At 36.6% G+C, this 18,461-nt stretch overlaps 1 protein-coding gene across 7 annotated transcripts in view; it reads left to right on the plus strand.

The window, feature by feature from the left end:
* The first annotated feature begins 905 nt into the window (after nucleotides 1-905).
* DMTF1 (cyclin D binding myb like transcription factor 1) overlaps nucleotides 906-18,461 on the plus strand; it is a 50,626-nt gene continuing 33,070 nt past the window's right edge. The window contains exons 1-4 of one of the 7 annotated variants that reach the window (XM_016148031.2): nucleotides 906-1,035; nucleotides 9,990-10,112; nucleotides 11,211-11,327; nucleotides 13,107-13,229. In XM_016148031.2, coding sequence (XP_016003517.1) covers nucleotides 11,219-11,327; nucleotides 13,107-13,229 — 232 coding nt within the window. In that variant the 5' untranslated portion in view covers nucleotides 906-1,035; nucleotides 9,990-10,112; nucleotides 11,211-11,218. Of the gene's footprint in view, nucleotides 1,036-9,989; nucleotides 10,113-11,195; nucleotides 11,328-13,106; nucleotides 13,230-18,461 lie in introns of those variants that run through there. The other 6 variants (XM_016148035.2, XM_016148032.2, XM_016148038.2 and 3 more) reach the window with 6 other exon arrangements.

The raw sequence follows: 18,461 nt of genomic DNA on the forward strand, positions 1-18,461 counted from the left end.
CCTGAGTCTTTATTTGACCTTTACAATTGATAGACTACATTCCCACTGTGACAATGTAGTGAGCCTACACATAGTTTTTGGACACGAGACTATTAGTCAAGCGTAAATTTTAAGCTCCTGTAATCCTAGGAGAGTACAATAAATCTAGTTCGATAAACAAAACGAGGTCATATATAAAAGCTGTAACATGGTTCAGACAACTAACTCAATGTTCCGATTTTCAAAGACCTGGAACTTTAAAAACAAAATCTCTGCCAGGGTCTCACTAAGCTGCTTAATACTGGTCTCGGGGTCGGCGCCCAAGTATTGGTCCTCTCTAAAATCTCCCCAGATAGAAAAGTAGCAAACGTAAAAGAGCAGTGCTTTATGACGGATTGTGCACTAGAGTACACTCAGGATACATTTCACCAAGAATTGCATCACACGCCCAAACAGGTAACACCTCACCTTAATCACCTATGGCAAAGCAGACGAAGGGAAAGCCAGACACAGAATTCCTGGCTTTCTCCTGCACTCAGACCTGGCTTTCAAGCCCTCTCAACCCGCAGCTCCCTCCACTCCGAGCCCCGGAGAATTACAAAACTCGGCTCGCGCGCGCGCGCAACTCAACTTTGCCCAAAGCCAGAAGGATCGCAACTGCCAAAAAAAAAGGGAGGGCCCCCTTTATATCATGGGCAGCGAGGTAGCCTGTACCGAGATTTCCTAGCAGGAGGAGAGGATACGAGACGACCACAGAACACCACCACAGAAACTGGGACTGAAGCTCCAATACTCCCAGATTTTCTTTCGCGCTCCAACTTGGCCGGAAGTTACGCAAGCAGTCGGCGCTGGGGGCCGCCCCAAGGGAAAGAGGAGTGGGAGGGGGAGCCTGCGGGGGCTGGAGGGCGGGGCACGGCCGCAGCTCCGTTTCCGGTGGCTCGTCGCGCTCGCTCTCTCCAGCTGCAGCCACTCTTGCCCGTGGCTGCTTCCTCCATCCTGGTATTTTTTGGAGCCTCCATCCTGGTTCTTCCAAAGTGCCCGGACCCAAAACAGGAAGTAAGTGCGATGGAACCTTCAGGTCCCAACCGCCGCTAGGGCCGCTCCGCCCAGTGGAGCCTGTCCGGCCCCCTTGCTGCCTGCCTGTTCTCGCCGGGCAGCGCAAGCTCCCGGCCCCCGGGCACCGCGGGCGGGGTCGGAGCTGGGCCTTCGTGACGCTGAAGCTGCCGGCCCCGCACGCTCAGGCCAGGGCCTCCCTCTCGGGGCCGGGCCTGTGGCGGTGGCTCGGGCTGCAGAGCAGGGTAGCGAGCGGCCGCCGAGACGCAGCAGCGATCTGACGGGGGGCGGAAAATGGCGGCGGCTTCGGAGGAGCTAAATGGCGCCGGGACCCCTGGGGGTGGGGAGGGCCGGGAGCTTCGGTAGAGAATTGGGTCCGGGGGTGCGGAGTGTAAAGAAGCCTTACTTGCCTTCTCGTGATGTTCCCTTTTAATTTTTTTTGAATTACCTTTTGGTGTTACATGGTTCAGTAAAGGAGAGGTGGACCTGGGTGGGATTGAGAGTTGGGGCGGGTTTCGCCCCACCCCATCCCCCTCGATTTTTTTTTTTAACCTTGTTTGTGTCTAAGAGTCTCCCATATTGGGGGGTTCATTCTCAGTCCAGTTATTCGTGGCCCAGGCTGAGGGAATCGGGTTTGCTGGCCGAACTATCTCTGTATCTTTGTCAGCCTGAGTCTTTTTGAGGAGGGATGTGGGCTGGAGTGCTGGAAACAGTCCTAACCGAGCAGAGATTGGCAAAATGCGTCGATTAAATAGTAATTATCAAAATTTACCAAATTCTGAGGAAGCTAAATAATTTTTTAATCTCCTTTGTCCTTTAAAATAGACTTTGTTTTGAGTACCTTTTCAGGGACGTAGAGTTTTTAACCTCATCTACGACGTAGACTGGAGAGTAGAAGTGGCCAAGTGCCGTTCTAGGCAGTTGAATGATACAGCATATGTTTTTATAATAAAAATACTCGCTGTAGATAAGGAGAGGGTGACAATTCTATGAAATGTAAGTCAGGACTCCTCCCTTTATCTGATTGAATTTGGAAATTCAAATTCCCTGGTGGTTTTTCTCCTACCTCCTTTATGACAGGCGAGGCTGGATATTGGGACAGCCGACAAAGTGCACATTTCGTGGGATTACTTTCTAGTTAGTGTTTTAAGCTTAGAATAATACCATTCGGAAATTTTTTATCTTTTGCTAGTTATACCTTTATTTTTAATTCTTGAAATACAATCACCTTTTCTAGTTTTTAAGCTCTAGTCTAAGTATTCCGTTATGTTGAAAGTTTTACAATCTATTTTTTTTTAGTTAAGGGTTTTCATATTTTTCCATTACTTGCGATTCTTTAGGCTGGTTTTAAATTTGTGTTTCAAATAACTTTTGGAGTGTCGACTGTATTTTTTTAAAGTAATTTGAGTAATTTATCACTGCTTTAACGTTTAAAGACTCTGGTAATAATACACCAGAAACTTAGCTTTTACTATGATGATTTAGTAGCATTAAGAGTTAATTTATTATATTAGGTTAAGATTTAGAAATTTAGTTAAGATTTAGGAAGAAAATTGAAATTACATTTCTTAGCATTACAAAAATGGTCAGGCCTTAAGAGTTTTTAAAAAAGGTTTGTGTAAGAAATTTTTTTCCTTTATTCACAGGGACAAAAAACCAACTTGATCCTTTCTGAAAAAAACATTACTTGTTACAGTACCATTACGGGGAAAAGTACATATCATGTTTGTGACCATTTTATCTCATTATTTTAACTTCCATACACTAAGTGCTTTTATTTGCCTAAACAAACTGATTATTTCCTAACTATTTTGGTTGATAGGCTCACCCCAAAATATGATTTTGGGGACTGATCTGGATCTGCATATTCTGTGTGAATCTCTTTAATTAATTGCAGTTGAGCTAGATGGTGGACCCAAAATCTATTGTCCTGTCTTCATCCACAGTTTATCAGTAAAAGTACTGGGCATTGTATACTTATTTGGAATTTTTAAGTCCATACTTTTTAAGCAGTTATATGAGTAAATATATGCTACAGAAACATGTTTCTCTGGGTGTTCATGTTTTAGAAGTATTTTTGTAGGAGCAATCAAAAAAGGTCTTGGAGTTAGGATTTGAGCTTAGAAAGCAGAGCACGTCTGGAAAACAGTTACTGGCCCAGAATTATATCAAAATAAGATGGGTGTCCTCTTTAGTCATTTTTTTTTTTAAGTTTTCCTTTTTTTACAGAATTTTTTTTTGTGAGGTGGAGAGGTTATTTCGTTTCACTCTAAGGTAGGAGAGAGAAGCCTATTTGTAAGGTTAGTTAGATGTTACTATAGTTAGTGTTGAAATAAAAACAGCAAAACTAGTTCTTACCTTCCACACATAATGCTTCTGCTCACTTCATTTCTCCAACTTCTACAGGCCCTAGTTTTTATTAATGTTGTAATAAATATGTATGTCCTGAAATAACATAGTGCTATTTAAAATATATTTTAAATTGCTTTTGTCGTGCTCCTTTCAATACATTGGTTTAAGTTAACACCTGTGAGGATGAATAAGATAATGTGAAACAAGTGTCTGAAGGGATTCACAGGCTGACACATAGATGTTAAAATATTGAGGGAGTTGGGGAGAAGTGTTTTGAAAGTGTTTCAAAAACATTAAAACTTTAGAACAGCAGTAAAGTTTAGGTAGAGTTCCATTTTTTAAATATGTACAGAGGCTACCTGTTTAACACTGAGATGTTAGCCTGCCTTCTCAAAACAGTTTTAATATTCAATTTTCTCTTCCCATCATTTTTAGCACTTTTTCCCTTATAATGGGATTCCCTAATAATTGATATATTATTCAGTTTCAGGTGCAAAGCTGTTTCTATCCCCAAATGATATAAAGTGACCTGAGAAAGTGATGAACCTGTTGCTAAGTGTGTTAAATATAAAATACAGATAGTTATTAAATGTATGTGTCATTTATTTGCTGGCATATCATTTCTCCCTTTTTCATGGTTTTCTTTTCCCCCTTCTGTGAAGAGAATTCTTGTAGAAATCACAAATAGGTTTCATTTTTCTTTTGATTCCATAAAGGTAAATAATAAAAAAAAGAAAACTCGTTTATCAAGTCTGCTTTTGCAAGTTTGTGGATAGATATCTTGTTCTGTGACTGAATACCAGGAATAAGTTATTCGGGAAAAGTACACTGGATATCCCTGTGTGAACGATTGAATTGTGTTTTGGTTTTTGTTGTTTTGCTGTCATATTGGTTATATACACTTAGGTTGTCTGGCCCATTCTTCTAAGTGCCAGATTGTCAAAGCTCATCTTTACTATCAGGTGTTATGTAGCAAAAGAAATGTTAATTAGATTTATGTACTGCTGATGAATGTCGATTGAGGAAGTGCACTTTAAAGATCAACTTCAGTGTAAATCAGAGTATAATGATAATTTGATATACTCCCTTTAAAGATCTGATGCTGGTTTGCATAAAGTGCTCAATTTTGAATGGATAAAATCGTAAAATGAAGCCAACTACACATTATAGCTCTTAAATTATTCACTGGGTGAAGAATAACATTTTAGCTTTTAATAAATGGTGATTTTATTGCCAAACTAGGTATAAAATGCTGCACTTTGAAATGAACCATATTACCAGGTAATTCTGATTTCTCAAATGATGACATCGTTTTCAACAGTTGATAATTGGAATCAACATCTTAAGCAATTAAAGTCTATTGTAATAAACTCCATTAACATCTTTATTGACTTTTATGGTGTACAGTCATATTACCATATTAAAACCAAGCCAAAATGAGTATTAAGTAGGTACCCTAATTTGGTATGCTGTATGTTTATCTATAGCTGTACTTCTCAGACTTCAGCAAAGTATACAGAAGAACAAATCCCCAGGGACCTGAGACCATAGTTGAAAGCATTAAACCTCAAGCCTGTTGTGTCCCCCAATCCTAACTCAAATAAAAGCAGCATTCAAGATGGTATTCTGTGGCTTTGTCTGTTTTTCTAACATCTCACTATGTAACCTAAGTTCAGGATGTAGGAATTTATTACATATTCTGTTTAAGACTTTCTATTTAGCAAAGAGTTTCATGCTTTCAAAATAATACCTTAAAACACATCTTTCAGATTCTTTATTATACATTACCAAGCCAATCCCCTTATAGGCATTTCATATGGCATTATGCAACGATAGTGGTTAATTTGGAGTCTTTATACTAGCAAGACCTTAAAACAAAAATGTTCAGTGATAGGTGAATGATTAGGTAAATGTCGATACCATGCACTCATTAAAAATGTTGCAAAGAGTAAGTAATATTGGAAAATGCTCCTGATAAAATAATTACCAAAAAAAGTTATAAAAGATGTGATGGTATGATCTCATAAAAATGGTAAAAAGCAGGCATGTTAATACATGGATAAGACTTGGGTGATCACAAAAAAGTTAGTGAGGAATATAAGTAATTTTCTTATACATCAAGTCAGGGAAAAAAGACATCAGAAAAATGTCCTTGGCGTGTTATAAATTGAAGTATGCCAGATACTTCGCCTCTTAGCTAGTAGTTCTCAATCCCTAACTCGTCTAATAAAATTCTGGTGTTATATATTCTGCAGCTTGCTTAATTTCCCATTATAAAAGTGTAATGTTTTTCATACCATGTAATTTCATCCCATCTTTCAATGTAAAATCACAGCTCCAAGCATTTTAGGGTTAGCAAAAGTTCATGTGCTTCCATGATCTCCACTAATAGAACCCCCCCTTACCCACTTCTGTTGGTACTGTGCTTAAGAACTAATCCCAAAACTAGGAAGAAATGTCACTTGGTTTGTTGTAGTTTTTAGAAGATTTGGCACTAAATTGCCTGGAAAATCAGGGCAATTCTGTAGACTCGATTGATGGTGATAACAGTCTAAAATAATCCATTGAATAAAAGCTTAACATCAATACTGGAACTGAGTAGGATTAAGGACTATCTCTTTAATTCTATATTAATAACAGATCTAAGAGTTGTTCTTTTTTATACATTAGTATCTTGTTTATTGGGAGCTATAAATAAAAATTTATTTCTCGTTTAAATGTGAGTATATATAAGTACCCCATTATAAATGTTTTGTACCAAATTTAGGCTTGCTTTCCTTGATTTTATTAAGGTATTGTTGGCTGTTTAAGATATCCATCAAATGGTAGAAACATGGCAAAGTACCATTTTACCATTTAAAATGGATGTTAAAATTTTTTCTTTTATTTCTAATTAGTATAAAAATAGTATATGTGATATAACTATAACCTGTTACAGAAAAAGATGATCTGTGGTCCAATGGTGTGTGCTTATTTGCCCCAAAGAAGACCAAAAAAATCGATGGTAGAATTGGAGATCTTCCTAACATATTTCACTGATAAACCAGGTGGGGAACTGGTCTAGAAGTTATGTACAGTTTCATGTATAATTAGAATACAGGCACTAAATATGCAACTTTTTACCTTACTATCGTAAGTTAATTTATTCAGCAACATTCTCAGTCACTGTGATAGTTGTATCAGAATACAGATATGCTCTTCTAAATAAAATCTGACTTGACCCTGTGATAGCAGGTATCCTTTCACTCTACTGGAAAGCTAAACCTTGTAAAAGACCTGTTCGAATTGTCTTCTCTACTTCCAATTCTCTGTGTATTCCAGTAGTAGGGCTTCTGCCCTGATTCACTATTCCTCTGAAACTACTTAAAGTCACCAATGTTCTTCATATTGCCAGATCAGATAACCACTTCATCATCTTACCCTCTCAGCAGTATTTAACACAGTTAACTACTTAATGGTCCTTGAAAAACACTCTTGTGCTTATGCCTCTTAGTTACCACTTAGTTTTCATCCTGTACTGGTGCCTGGTCATCCTCAATCTCCTATGTTTATGAATCACTTGATTACCAGCTGTTAAACAGTGCTCCTGAACTGGAATCTAGGCTGTCTTCTCTAACCTCTAGGTGTTCTTATCTTTGAAAACAATTTTCATACCACTAACTCAAATACATAGGTCTAATTCTTGCCTGTTAAATTCCAGCTTCCAACTATCAACTTGACATCATTTGCATGCATTTAATTATTAATCTAATCTTTATTGATAGTCATAGAAATAATAAAATATATTCTTAGTGCCCCAAAACTCATCTGTTCAAGCTGAAAGCCTAGAATTATCTTGAGATAACTCCCCTTCTCTTAATCTCCATCTCTTCATTCAGCAAATCCTGTCAACACTGCCTCCAAGTTATAAATGTGAGTATATATAAGTACCCCATTATAAATGTTTTGTACCACATTTCAGGCTTAAGGATAAGTACCCCCTTATCTCTGCCACCTATTCCAAATGGCAGTCATCTCTTGGACAGCAGCTTTTCTTCATAACTTACTCTCTTATGCATTATCCATACTGCAGTCTGGATAATCTTTTAAAAATGTAAATTGTATTTCCTAACTTAAAACCCTCCAAGGATTTGTGAAGTCTTTTTCTTATCTCCAAACTCTTAAATTCAGCTACTTCATCTCTCAATCAAAAGCCTCTGCCAAACCAGCCGCCTTTTCTTCTTCCAACAAGACCAAATCAGGACCCACCTTAAGGACTTAGCTATTATTAATCAGTTGGTCAACTTGCAGTCACATACTTGCAGTGGTGTCTCTTCATCTTGCCGTTGAGGAAATGATAAGTAGCGTCTCAGCAGCAAGCCACCATAGCATTAAATGGAACATCTGTGCATTATCTTTATTTATTTTGTACATCCATTGGTGAGATGTGTCCTAAGGTGTCAGAAAACCCTAAGGGTTTTACAGTTTGCATAAAACTGGATGCAATTAAGCATACAGACATACCTTAGCAGTATTGCAGGTTCAGTTCCAGACCACTGCAGTAAAGCAAGTCACATGGATTTTAATTTTATTTTCCCAGTGCGTATAAAAGTTATGTTTATACCGTAGGCTATTAAGTGTGTATATAACCATAATAACTTTATTCTTAAAAATTGCTAACCATCATCTGAGCCTTCAGTAAGTCATATCTTTTCGCTGGTGGAAGGTCTTGCCTTAATGTTGATGGCTGCTGACTGAACAGGGTGGCGGTTACTGAAACCTGGGGTGGCTGTAGCAATTTCTTAAAATTTAAGAAAACAATGAAGTGTGTTTCATTGATTGACTTCCTTTCATGAAAGATTTCTCTGTAGTATGCAGTGCTGTCTGATAGCATTTTACCCACTGAACTGCTTTCAAAACTGGAGGCGATGCTCTCAGACCCTGCCTTTGCTTTATTACTAAGTTTATGTAATATTCTAAACACACTTTGTTGCCATTTCAACATCTTCTTTAGTAAATTTCATCTCAAGAAACTTTTTTTTTTTTTTTTTTTGCTCTTCCATAAGGGGCAACTCCTCATCTATTCAAGTTTTATGAGATTGCAGCAGTTCAGTGACATCTTCAGGTTCCTCTTCTAATTCTAGTTCTCCTGCCATTTCCACTATATCTGCAGTTACTTCCTCCACTCAAGGCTTAAACCCCTCAAAGTCATTCATGAGTGTTAGAATCAAATTCTTTCAAACTCCTATTAATGCTCATATTTTGAACTCTTCCCATGAATTACAAATGTTCTTAATGGTATCTAGAATGGTGAATCCCTTTCCAGGTTTTCGGCTGACTTTGCCCAGACCCATTAGAAGAATCACCACAGTAGCTATAGCCTTACAAAATGTATTTCTTAATAAGATTTGAAAGTCAAAATTACTCTTTGATCCATGGGCTCCAGAATGGATGTTGTGTTATTGTTACTGGGCATAAAAACTGTTAATCTCATGCAGCTCCATCAGAGTTCTTGGATGACCAGGCACATTGTCAATGAACAGTAATATTTTAAAAGGAATCTTCTGAGCAGTAGGTCTCAACAGTGGGCTTAAAGTATTTACTAAACCATGTTGTAAAGGGATGTGCTATCATGTAGACTTTGTTTTTCCATTTATAGCGCAGAGGCAGAGGAGATTTAGCATTATTCTCAAGGGCCCTAGGAGTTTCATAATGGTATGTGAGCACTGGCCTCAACTTGAAAGTCACCAGCTTAAGCAGCACCTAACAAGAGAGTCAGCCTGTCCCTCAAAGCTTTGAAGCTAAGCATTGACTTCTCTCTAGCTGTGAAAGTCCTAGTTGGCATCTTCCAGCATAAGGCTGTCTCATCTACACTGAAAATCTGTTGTTTAGTGTAGCCACCCTCATTAATTATCTTAGCTAGATCTTCTGGATAACTTGCTGCAGCTTCTACATCAGCACTTGCTACTTCACCTTGCACTTTTATGTTATCAAGATGCTTCTTTCCTTAAACCTCATGAACCAAACTCTGCTAGCTTCAGACTTTTCCTCTGCAGCTTCCTCACCTGTCAGCCTTCATAGAATTGAAGAGCTAGGGCCTTGCTATGGAATAAGCTTTTGCTTAAGACAGGGTCGTGGCTGGTTTGACCTTCTATCCAGACCACTAGAACTTTCTCCATATTGGCAGTAAGGCTGTTTTGCTCTTCTATCATTTGTGTGTTTACTGGATTAGCACTCTTAACAACCTTCTAGAAGTTTTCCTTTGCTATCTCAGTTTGGCTAACTTGGGCACAAGAGGTCTAGCTTTCAGCCTATCTCTGCTTTTAACAGGCCTTCCTCACTACCCTTAATCATTTCTAGCTTTTGATTTAAAGTGAAACACATACAGCTCTTTTTTATTTGAATACTAGAGGTCATTGTGGGTGTAGAATCTCATCATTTCTGTCCTTTATTGGGGAATAATACTTTTAGACTGATTTCCTAAAGGTCTACTTAAGAAGAATGCTGGTTTTGTTATTCTTCTAGTTGACAACAGAGGCTTGAGGCTAGGGTGCTATCAGCATACTGCTTGCACCCAATTGTTTGTTCTTGTAAAGCCTTATTGTGTAATGCTGTTACTTTTTCAGAATGTTATAACAGCAGGAACATGGGGAAGAAACAGTCTGGATGACATGAAAGTGATGCTGGTGGCTAAGGGAAGGCGACTTGATTCTGTGGGAAGGGCTATAGCTGATCCATTTGTTTTTCAGGTAAGCCTGCCTTTGTTCCAAGGACTTCACATCATGATTTGCAGATTTTAATCATAACTAATAATAAAGATAAACTTCTATTTATCTTTAATTTGGAAATGGCATCTTTACCATTGTAAAAGAAATGATGTCCTTTTAAAACAGTAATTTGTATAGTAAAACTTAAATGAATCACTGGATCTTCAGTATGTAAATGTTAATAGATCCTGACTTTTTCTGCCTAGGGAAAATGCATTTGTGTAAATGGTAAATATATGAACAGACTAATATCTTATGTGTAGGAACCAAACAGATACTGTGATTAACTTAAATACACATCAAGGCTTTCATCCTCTATATTATGTAGTTGGTAAAAAGGTATGTGGACAAGACCAAAACTGAATATTGCATCAAGAACTTCATTGAGCATTAATAGGTAAGCCTGAAGACTTCAGCCAGGCTATTGGTTATAATTAAATACATGTCTCCCTGTCAGTCATGAACACTCTGCATAAAATAGCAGGTAAAGGCACTTTATACAGAAACAGAAAGCATAACTCCATACCTGTTAGAAAAACATTTGATCCATGATGTATATATGCACCTGTTTAATATTACGAAAAAATTTTTAAGATTTACTTAGTGTTCCTATTGGTCAGAAAATAATAGAGCTTAAATACTTGTAAAAAGTAGTTTGGAGAAGTAATTCTTAGATTAACATAAAAGTTTTGGTGAATCTTCTAAAGAATCATAAGTTAAACTTCTCATAAAGCTGTCAATCAAAAATAAAAAGTGGTGAGAGTTTTGCTGACTTGACAACTTAGAACAAATTCTTTCATTGCATGTAGTATGAACAGCTCTTAAAAAAGTGAATGCTGTGGGCTTTTAATCATAGGAGTCAGATTCTTGGATATTACTACATCTAACTCTAAATAATGGGTACGGATAGGAAAAACGTTTGAAATCTGAATGGTCATCACAATTTTACATAAAGAACACTGTAGAAAGATGCAAATTGTAAGAGTTTTGCAGAGGAAGGTGGGGGAGGTATGGGACTACTTTATGTTTATATTTGGAAATAATTTTTTAAATCCTAATCTGCAGTCTATTCTTGTACAGATTTGAGTATGAGCACAGTTGAAGAGGATTCTGACACAGTAACAGTAGAAACTGTGAACTCTGTGACTTTGACTCGGGACACAGACGGGAACCTCATTCTTCATTGCCCTCAGAATGGTAGGAGAACTTGCTGACATGTAATTGTTAATCTTTTTGAATTTCTGGATTTTTGTCACCTTTGATCTCTATTATCTAGGTAAACATTTTAGGCTAGCATAGTAGGAAAGGAGGTTATCTCTTTGAGTCATGAATTAATCTTAGTTTGTATTTTTAATTTTATATTTTTAAAATATACTTTGGTTTATTTTTTAATTTACCATAAATTTTAACCTTTATGGGTGATTATTTTAGAAGCAAAAAAAGTTGAGCCTCCAAAGATGATGAACTAACTATAATACACTTCCTCTTTGATACTGTTTGATACCGAAGTATATGTAGTACAATAGTAATGTAGAAATAGTTGTACCAATAGGAATAGATAGACATTTTTTTACTTGAACCTGTGTTAGAGAATTTTATGTGACTATCTGAATAGGATTTAATTTGATCATATATAATGAATTAAGATTCAACAGCCTTGAGACTTACGATTTTGTTATTTCTCTACCTATTCCTTATTTATAATTTATTATTTATTTTGCTTTATGTTTACCTTTGCTCAACCAAAGTTCCATCTTCTCTTTTCACTCCATACTTAATCCCTGTGTTATTTCATTCAAGCTCGTGGTTTTAACTACCACCTGCCTGTAAAAATTATTCAAACTTGTCTTTATTCTGAATTCTGTGTTTTTCATAGGCACCTTAAATTTCACATGTCCCAAACTGAATTATTTTATAAATTCCCCAACCTAGTTTTCCTTTCCTTACTCAATTTCATTACTTAGTATCTCAAATCATAAGTATAAATAGGAATAAATCCTTCTTTCATCTCCCACCTCCATCCCATCATGATGACTTGTTGATGGAATTATGTTTCTTGAATCCATTCCTTCCTCTCTCTCAAGTTTTGTTAGTTTATTTCTTACCTAAGTAGCTCTAATAGCCTTTTAACCAGTCTCCCACCTCTGACTCGTCTTTCAAACTGCCAATGACTTTGGTCATGGCTCAACAAAGTAAGAAGGGCTTTTCAAAGCTTACCATGGTCTTTATAATTCAGGTTCTTTAATTTAGTACATAGGCCTTCCATCATCTCAGCTTTCCTTCCAGCCTCACTTCTTATCACATTTCATATATGTTCCAGCAGCTCACAACTGTTTTTATTTTCCTGCCTTAAGCTTTTTATGTCTCAGTACCACTGTACATGTTATTCCTATTGCTAGTGATAATCATTTCTCCCTGCCAGTGATAATCGTTTCCCCTGGCTTCTATTTCTCTTTCAAGTTCAAGACTCCTTCCCCGGGAAACCTTCCTTCACGTCCAGTTTAAATTAAATGCCTTGCCTCTCTGCTCATATAACAACCTCTTTATTCCCTGTCATAGCTCTTATTACAAAGTTTTGAAATTATTAGCTTCATCATTTCCACTACAGTGTGTCTCATTATCGTTCCCATCACTTAGCATATAGTAGGCTTTCATCAAATATTTGTGAGTGAATAAGTAACCTGCCCTTGTTTTTACATGTGAAATATTTGGAAAATCAGATAGTCAGCAAAAGTGTAATATTTAAAAAGTGACATCTTTGTCAGAGTTCCTTGTCTTAAGAATAGAAACTGAGGTACTGAATCAGACATAGAGAAGACAATGTTGTTTTGAGTTCTGCTTGTACAACTGATTTTAGTTAACAGAGCAAATTAGTAAGAAGATTATTTTACAGTCACACCTTGAAGATTTTTGTGTTTTCCTCATTGATTTAAAGATTTTGAGATTTTTTTTTTTCACTTTGTTACCTTTCATTAGAAGCTGATGAAATAGACTCAGAAGATAGTACTGAACCTCCGCATAAAAGGCTTTGTCTGTCTTCTGAGGATGATCAGAGTATTGATGATTCTACTCCTTGCATATCAGTTGTTGCACTTCCACGTAAGTCATGTTTATTAAGAACAGAATTCCCTTCTGAAATCAGATTTTAGCTTGCAAGAGATTGAATTACCATTTGAAGGTAGATTTACACCTCTATTTTTCCTTTCATTTAGTCAAAACGCATTTTAACACTTAATAAGCACTTATTTAGGTGCCAGGAGTGTTTATAAATCCTTTTACATATATTGGCAATTTAATCTTCTTAATCTTTTTTTTATTGCCCCCCTTACCCCACCCAGAAGCTTTTTTTTTTCCTGATCGTACTCTCCCCCATGAAATTTTAATACCACAGATATACTGTTTTGAGTTTGTTTTGTTTGATTTGTTTTTTTAATGTACTGTGTACATCCTTGTTTTGTTAATAAATAGTATAATGTTTTTCACACACATACCCCAGAAGCATATTTGAGAAACATACTTTCTCATTGAGAAAGTGTGCTCTAGAGGAAGGGTTATTATCATCCTTATTTTATAAATGAGGAAATTTAGGCTTAACTTATCTCAGGTTATATTCAGGCATTCTGGTTCCTATAGTTTCTACTCTTAACCCCAAAACTATACTGCCTCTTCATATGGTATATAGCTAAATGGAAGTTAGATGGGAGTCTGATTAATTTATTCTAAGAAAGTTTTTCACAAGTTAATATTCCAAGATCATTTAGAGTAGACTGGATTCTAAGGGGGTATAGTACTTCAGGTGAAATACTGTAGGCAAAAGACTACAACATGCCAACTGCAACGTTAAATTATATTTCTGATTTGTTTAGCAAAAAATAGGAATCTTGTTGAACTGGTGGCACCACAAAACCAGAGTGCATCTTAGGCAATGGCAATGGAGTTGGGGCACAAGGCTGTCGGCGGCACTCTGCATAAAGGAGAGTCTTGCCTTATCCTAGAACTTTCATTTTGTACCCTCATCAAGCAAAATCACATCTTCATCCAGTGGGAACACTAAGACTAAGTGTTCGTAGAAAATCATGTCTTCCCAAAGTAGATACGTACTCAGTATTTAGAATTTAATTGCTTATTAAGAAAAGAAACTTTTATTCCCCCCGCCGCCCCCAAATATATGACTCCTTTTACCCCAGTCTACCTTCCCCTCTCCCCTTCCCTCTGCTAACCACTAATCCAGTGAAACTCTTTTATATTAGTATACTGTGAGACTTTGTTGAAAGACAGTGTCAATGTTAATATTGCGTCCATTTGTGACATATACAAACATAAACTATTTCTATTTAAATGATCTTTACTTCTAATGGTGAGTCATATGATTTTTTAAACTCTTTCCTAATTTGACTGTCATTATGTTGTGATTCAGTTTTAAAACTTGATTGGCCTATCTGTTTAGATACAATCATATGTAGACATTTTCTAAGGTAGAATTTTTTTTTATTCAGATATAGTTGCCATGTAACATTATGTTAGGTTTAGGTATACAACATAATGATTCGGTGTATGTATATATTGTGAAATGATCACAATAAATCTGGTTAAAATCCATTACCACACATAGTTACAAATACTTTTTCTTGTGATGAAAACGTTAAGATCTACTCTCTTAACAACTTTCAAATATATAATACAATATTATTAACTATAGTCACCATGCTGTATGTTACATCCTCAGGATTTATTTTATTAAGCCAGAATTTTTGAGTGATTAAATTCACTGATTAATTCATTTGGTTAAAGTATAGTGCCTTGATCATGATCGTAGGTTCAAATTATAATTGATATTTTGTTCTCTTTTAAGGTAGACTGAATCCTTCGCATCCTCATTCATTTAACCAGTTAAGATAATATGGCTGTGTCGACAGAAAAATACATGAGCTGCTTGATATTAGGTCATAGCAAATCACAGATAGACAGCATCTTGGAGCCTAATATTTATGATTGAATTTATGAAAAGCAGGCTTGAAATATTTACATGTTCCCTGGATTTGTAAAAAGTATGTTGATAAAATCAGCTTAGGAAGGTTTCAACATTTAAAAGTCATATAAAAACTTAAGTCCTGTATCCATCGCCATCATCCGGGGTTGATTAAAAGTCATTTGTTGGACTTCATGGAAGTAAAGATTAATTTTTAAAGATTTAACTTAAAATTCAATTTTAATAGGGTTTTTTTTTTACATGCTTTATAAAACTGATAAAATTTTATCAATCTGAGCCTTAAAAGACCTCTTACCTCTCATGGTTATCAGTCTAGATCATTCGTTAACCACTTCTTTTTGCAGTCATCTACCACCACATTTACTCCATTCCATGTTCATAATTACAGCTCTTGGTGATTATTCATTTAGGTAACTATTGCAATACCTTAGCCTCCTGTCCCTTTTGTTCTCCACACTGCCTCATTTATCATTCCTATTACCACTCTTGCTGTTAGCTATTAACTGGAGTCCATTTGTGATCTACTTCAGACTTTGTTTCCTACCACTACTTCCTCCTGTTTCCAGCTTACTTCCTCTAATACTTTAAACTTCTGTGATCCTTTGCCCTGCTGGGTTTCATTGATCTTAATTTTTTTTTCTTTGTTTCTTCTCCACTTTGTATCTTGTTTCCTTCTTACCCAGTTTCAGTTTCATGGTTAATTATTGTAATCACTGTCTTGCATTTACTGTCCTTTTTCCCTTCCCTCAGTTCTTTGTTCTTTGGTCAGACCACAACCCCAGTTAAATATATCTGCCTTTATATGTCTATATCCAATCAGAGAAGAACAGCACAAGCAGGCCAACTGTTCTCACTTTAAATCGATGATCATTAACTTGAAGTGGGATCATGGTGTTGCCTGCCAGTCACGTCATACTTCTAGACGTATTCTTCCCCCCTCAATGAGATGACCATTCATATATCCCAAAACCTCTATTCCTTCCTCTACTATTTTTTACTCTCAGCTGATAACCTTGCCTCCTACTTTACTGGGAAAATTGAAGTAGCCAGAAATGAATTTCTATAAGTTTCTGCTACCACAAGTTTACACCCACGTGTATCTATGCCCATATGTGCTATTTTTTCTCCTAGCTAAGGCCAACCCTTCGATTAATTGGGTCCCATCCCTTTTGTCTACTTCCAAACATTGTTGCAGCAATTCTTTTCTTTCTCTGTTGAATCAGGTTTTCCATCTCTACTAGATTGTTCCCATTAGAATGACAAACACACTGTAATTTTTTAAAAAATAAAAAGTCCCATTAGTCCACTTTTGGCTTCCATCCAGTTTTTAAGAACAGAATACTTTGAAAGAATTGCCTATAATTTCCTTCATTTTTCTTCCATTCTTTCTTAAACCCACTCATCTCACTTTTACCTCTTATTACTTCTCCAAAACCATTCTTCCCAGGTCTCTAGAGACCTTCTCGTTACAAAATCCAATGGTAATTTTTTTTTCGGTCTTTGTTTTACTTGATCTATCCATAATATTTGACATTTATCACCCCCTTCTCCCTGAAACATTTTGTCACTTGGCTTCCACGTAACATATTCCTCTAGTTTTCGTCTACTTTTCCGTCCATTCTTTCAGTCTCTTATACTGACTTGTCCACATCTCCCTAACTTCTAAATGTCCCAGAACTCAGTTCTTAGACTGCTTCTGTTTTCCATTTTCACATATTCCTTAGAATTCATGATTTTAAATCCTATCTTTGGTAATGACTTCCAGATTTATTCTAGTCCAGACTTTTCCTCTTAACTCTAGATGTTTTTAGATATCTTAAACTAATGTGTTTAAAACTGAGTTCCTGAAACTTCCTAAATTCTTAAATTTGCTACTTTTCTTGTCTTCCTCATCTCATTAATGGCAGGCAGGTACACTTTTTCCAGTAGCTGGGATTCCAAAAAAGAAACTGTACTATCGCCCTTGACTTCTCAGTTTCTCTCACATTTGGTTTATCTGCAAATTCTTTCGGCTCAACCATTAAAATATATCCACAATTTGATCTACTTCTCATCACCCTTACTTGCCTTCACTCTGTTCCAAGCCACTGTCTTATCATGATTATTGAATTAGTTTCATAACTTACCTCACTCTAGCCCTTGCTGTTCTTCAGGCCGTTTTCCTCCAGGGCAACCAGAGTGATCCTGTTAAAAATAAGTCAGATTATATGACTTCCGTAAGTCTTCCAGTGATTTCCTGTCTGAGCATTAAAGCCATAGCCTTTGCAGTAGCCTCCAAGTTCCCACACTATATTTTACTGTTCCTGTTCATCCAGCTCTAGCTATACTGCTCTCCCTGCTATTCCTAGGAAAATCCAGGCATGCCCCCATCCCAGAGCCTTTGCACTTGTTGTTCCTTATGCTTAAATTGCTTGTACTCAAGATACCTACTTAACTAGCTCACTTCCTCACTTTTTTACAAGCCTTGGTTACGTTTCCTAGCCTCTATCTAAAATTTCAAACACCTTCGCCCTCCCCAATATATTCCCTTTCTTGCTTTATTTGTTCTCCTTATTACTTATAACCGTCCAACATGATACCATGTTCATTTTATGTCTAAACCACTAAAATATAAGCACTATAAAGGCAGGATTTTTGTTTCTTTTGCTCATTGCTATCTCCACATCACCCAGAGCAATACTAGTATGTACTTGGTGCACAATAAATATTTGTTAAGTGTGTGTATGTGTATGCATGCAAAGAATGTGTTAGGAAATTAGATGATTGCCTTTTTTCTATAGATTTTTTTCATTTGCAATCTGTTTTATCTTTTTATTAGTTTCAAGTATACAGTACATTGGTTAGACATTTATATAGTTTACAAAAAAACCCCCCTGATTACTCTCTTTCCCTCTACACATAGCCATTACTTTACTGCTGACTGCATTCCTATGCCATGCTCCCCATCCCCATGACCAACTATTAATCTGTACTTCTTTAACCCTTCACCACTTTCTCCCAGCCCCTCACACCACTACCGCTGGCTTTCACCAGATTGTCCTTTATATTTGAGTCTGTTTTCTATTAGTATGTTATTTTTGTTCCACAGATTCTGCATATAAATGAAATTACGTGGTATTTATCTTTCTTTGTCTGATTTATTTCACTCAGCATAATAACCTCTAAATCCATCCATGTTGTTGCAGATGGTAGTATTTCATTTTTTTTAACGGCTGAGTAACATTCCATTCTGTATATGAACCAATCTTATCCAGTCATCTCTTAATGGGCATTTAGGTGGCTTCAATATCTTGGCTATTGTAAATAGAGCTGCCATGAACATAGGGATGCATAAATCTTTA

Source organism: Rousettus aegyptiacus, unplaced genomic scaffold (genome assembly GCF_014176215.1).
Source record: "Rousettus aegyptiacus isolate mRouAeg1 unplaced genomic scaffold, mRouAeg1.p scaffold_m13_p_13, whole genome shotgun sequence".
Classification (NCBI taxonomy): Eukaryota; Metazoa; Chordata; class Mammalia; order Chiroptera; family Pteropodidae; genus Rousettus; species Rousettus aegyptiacus.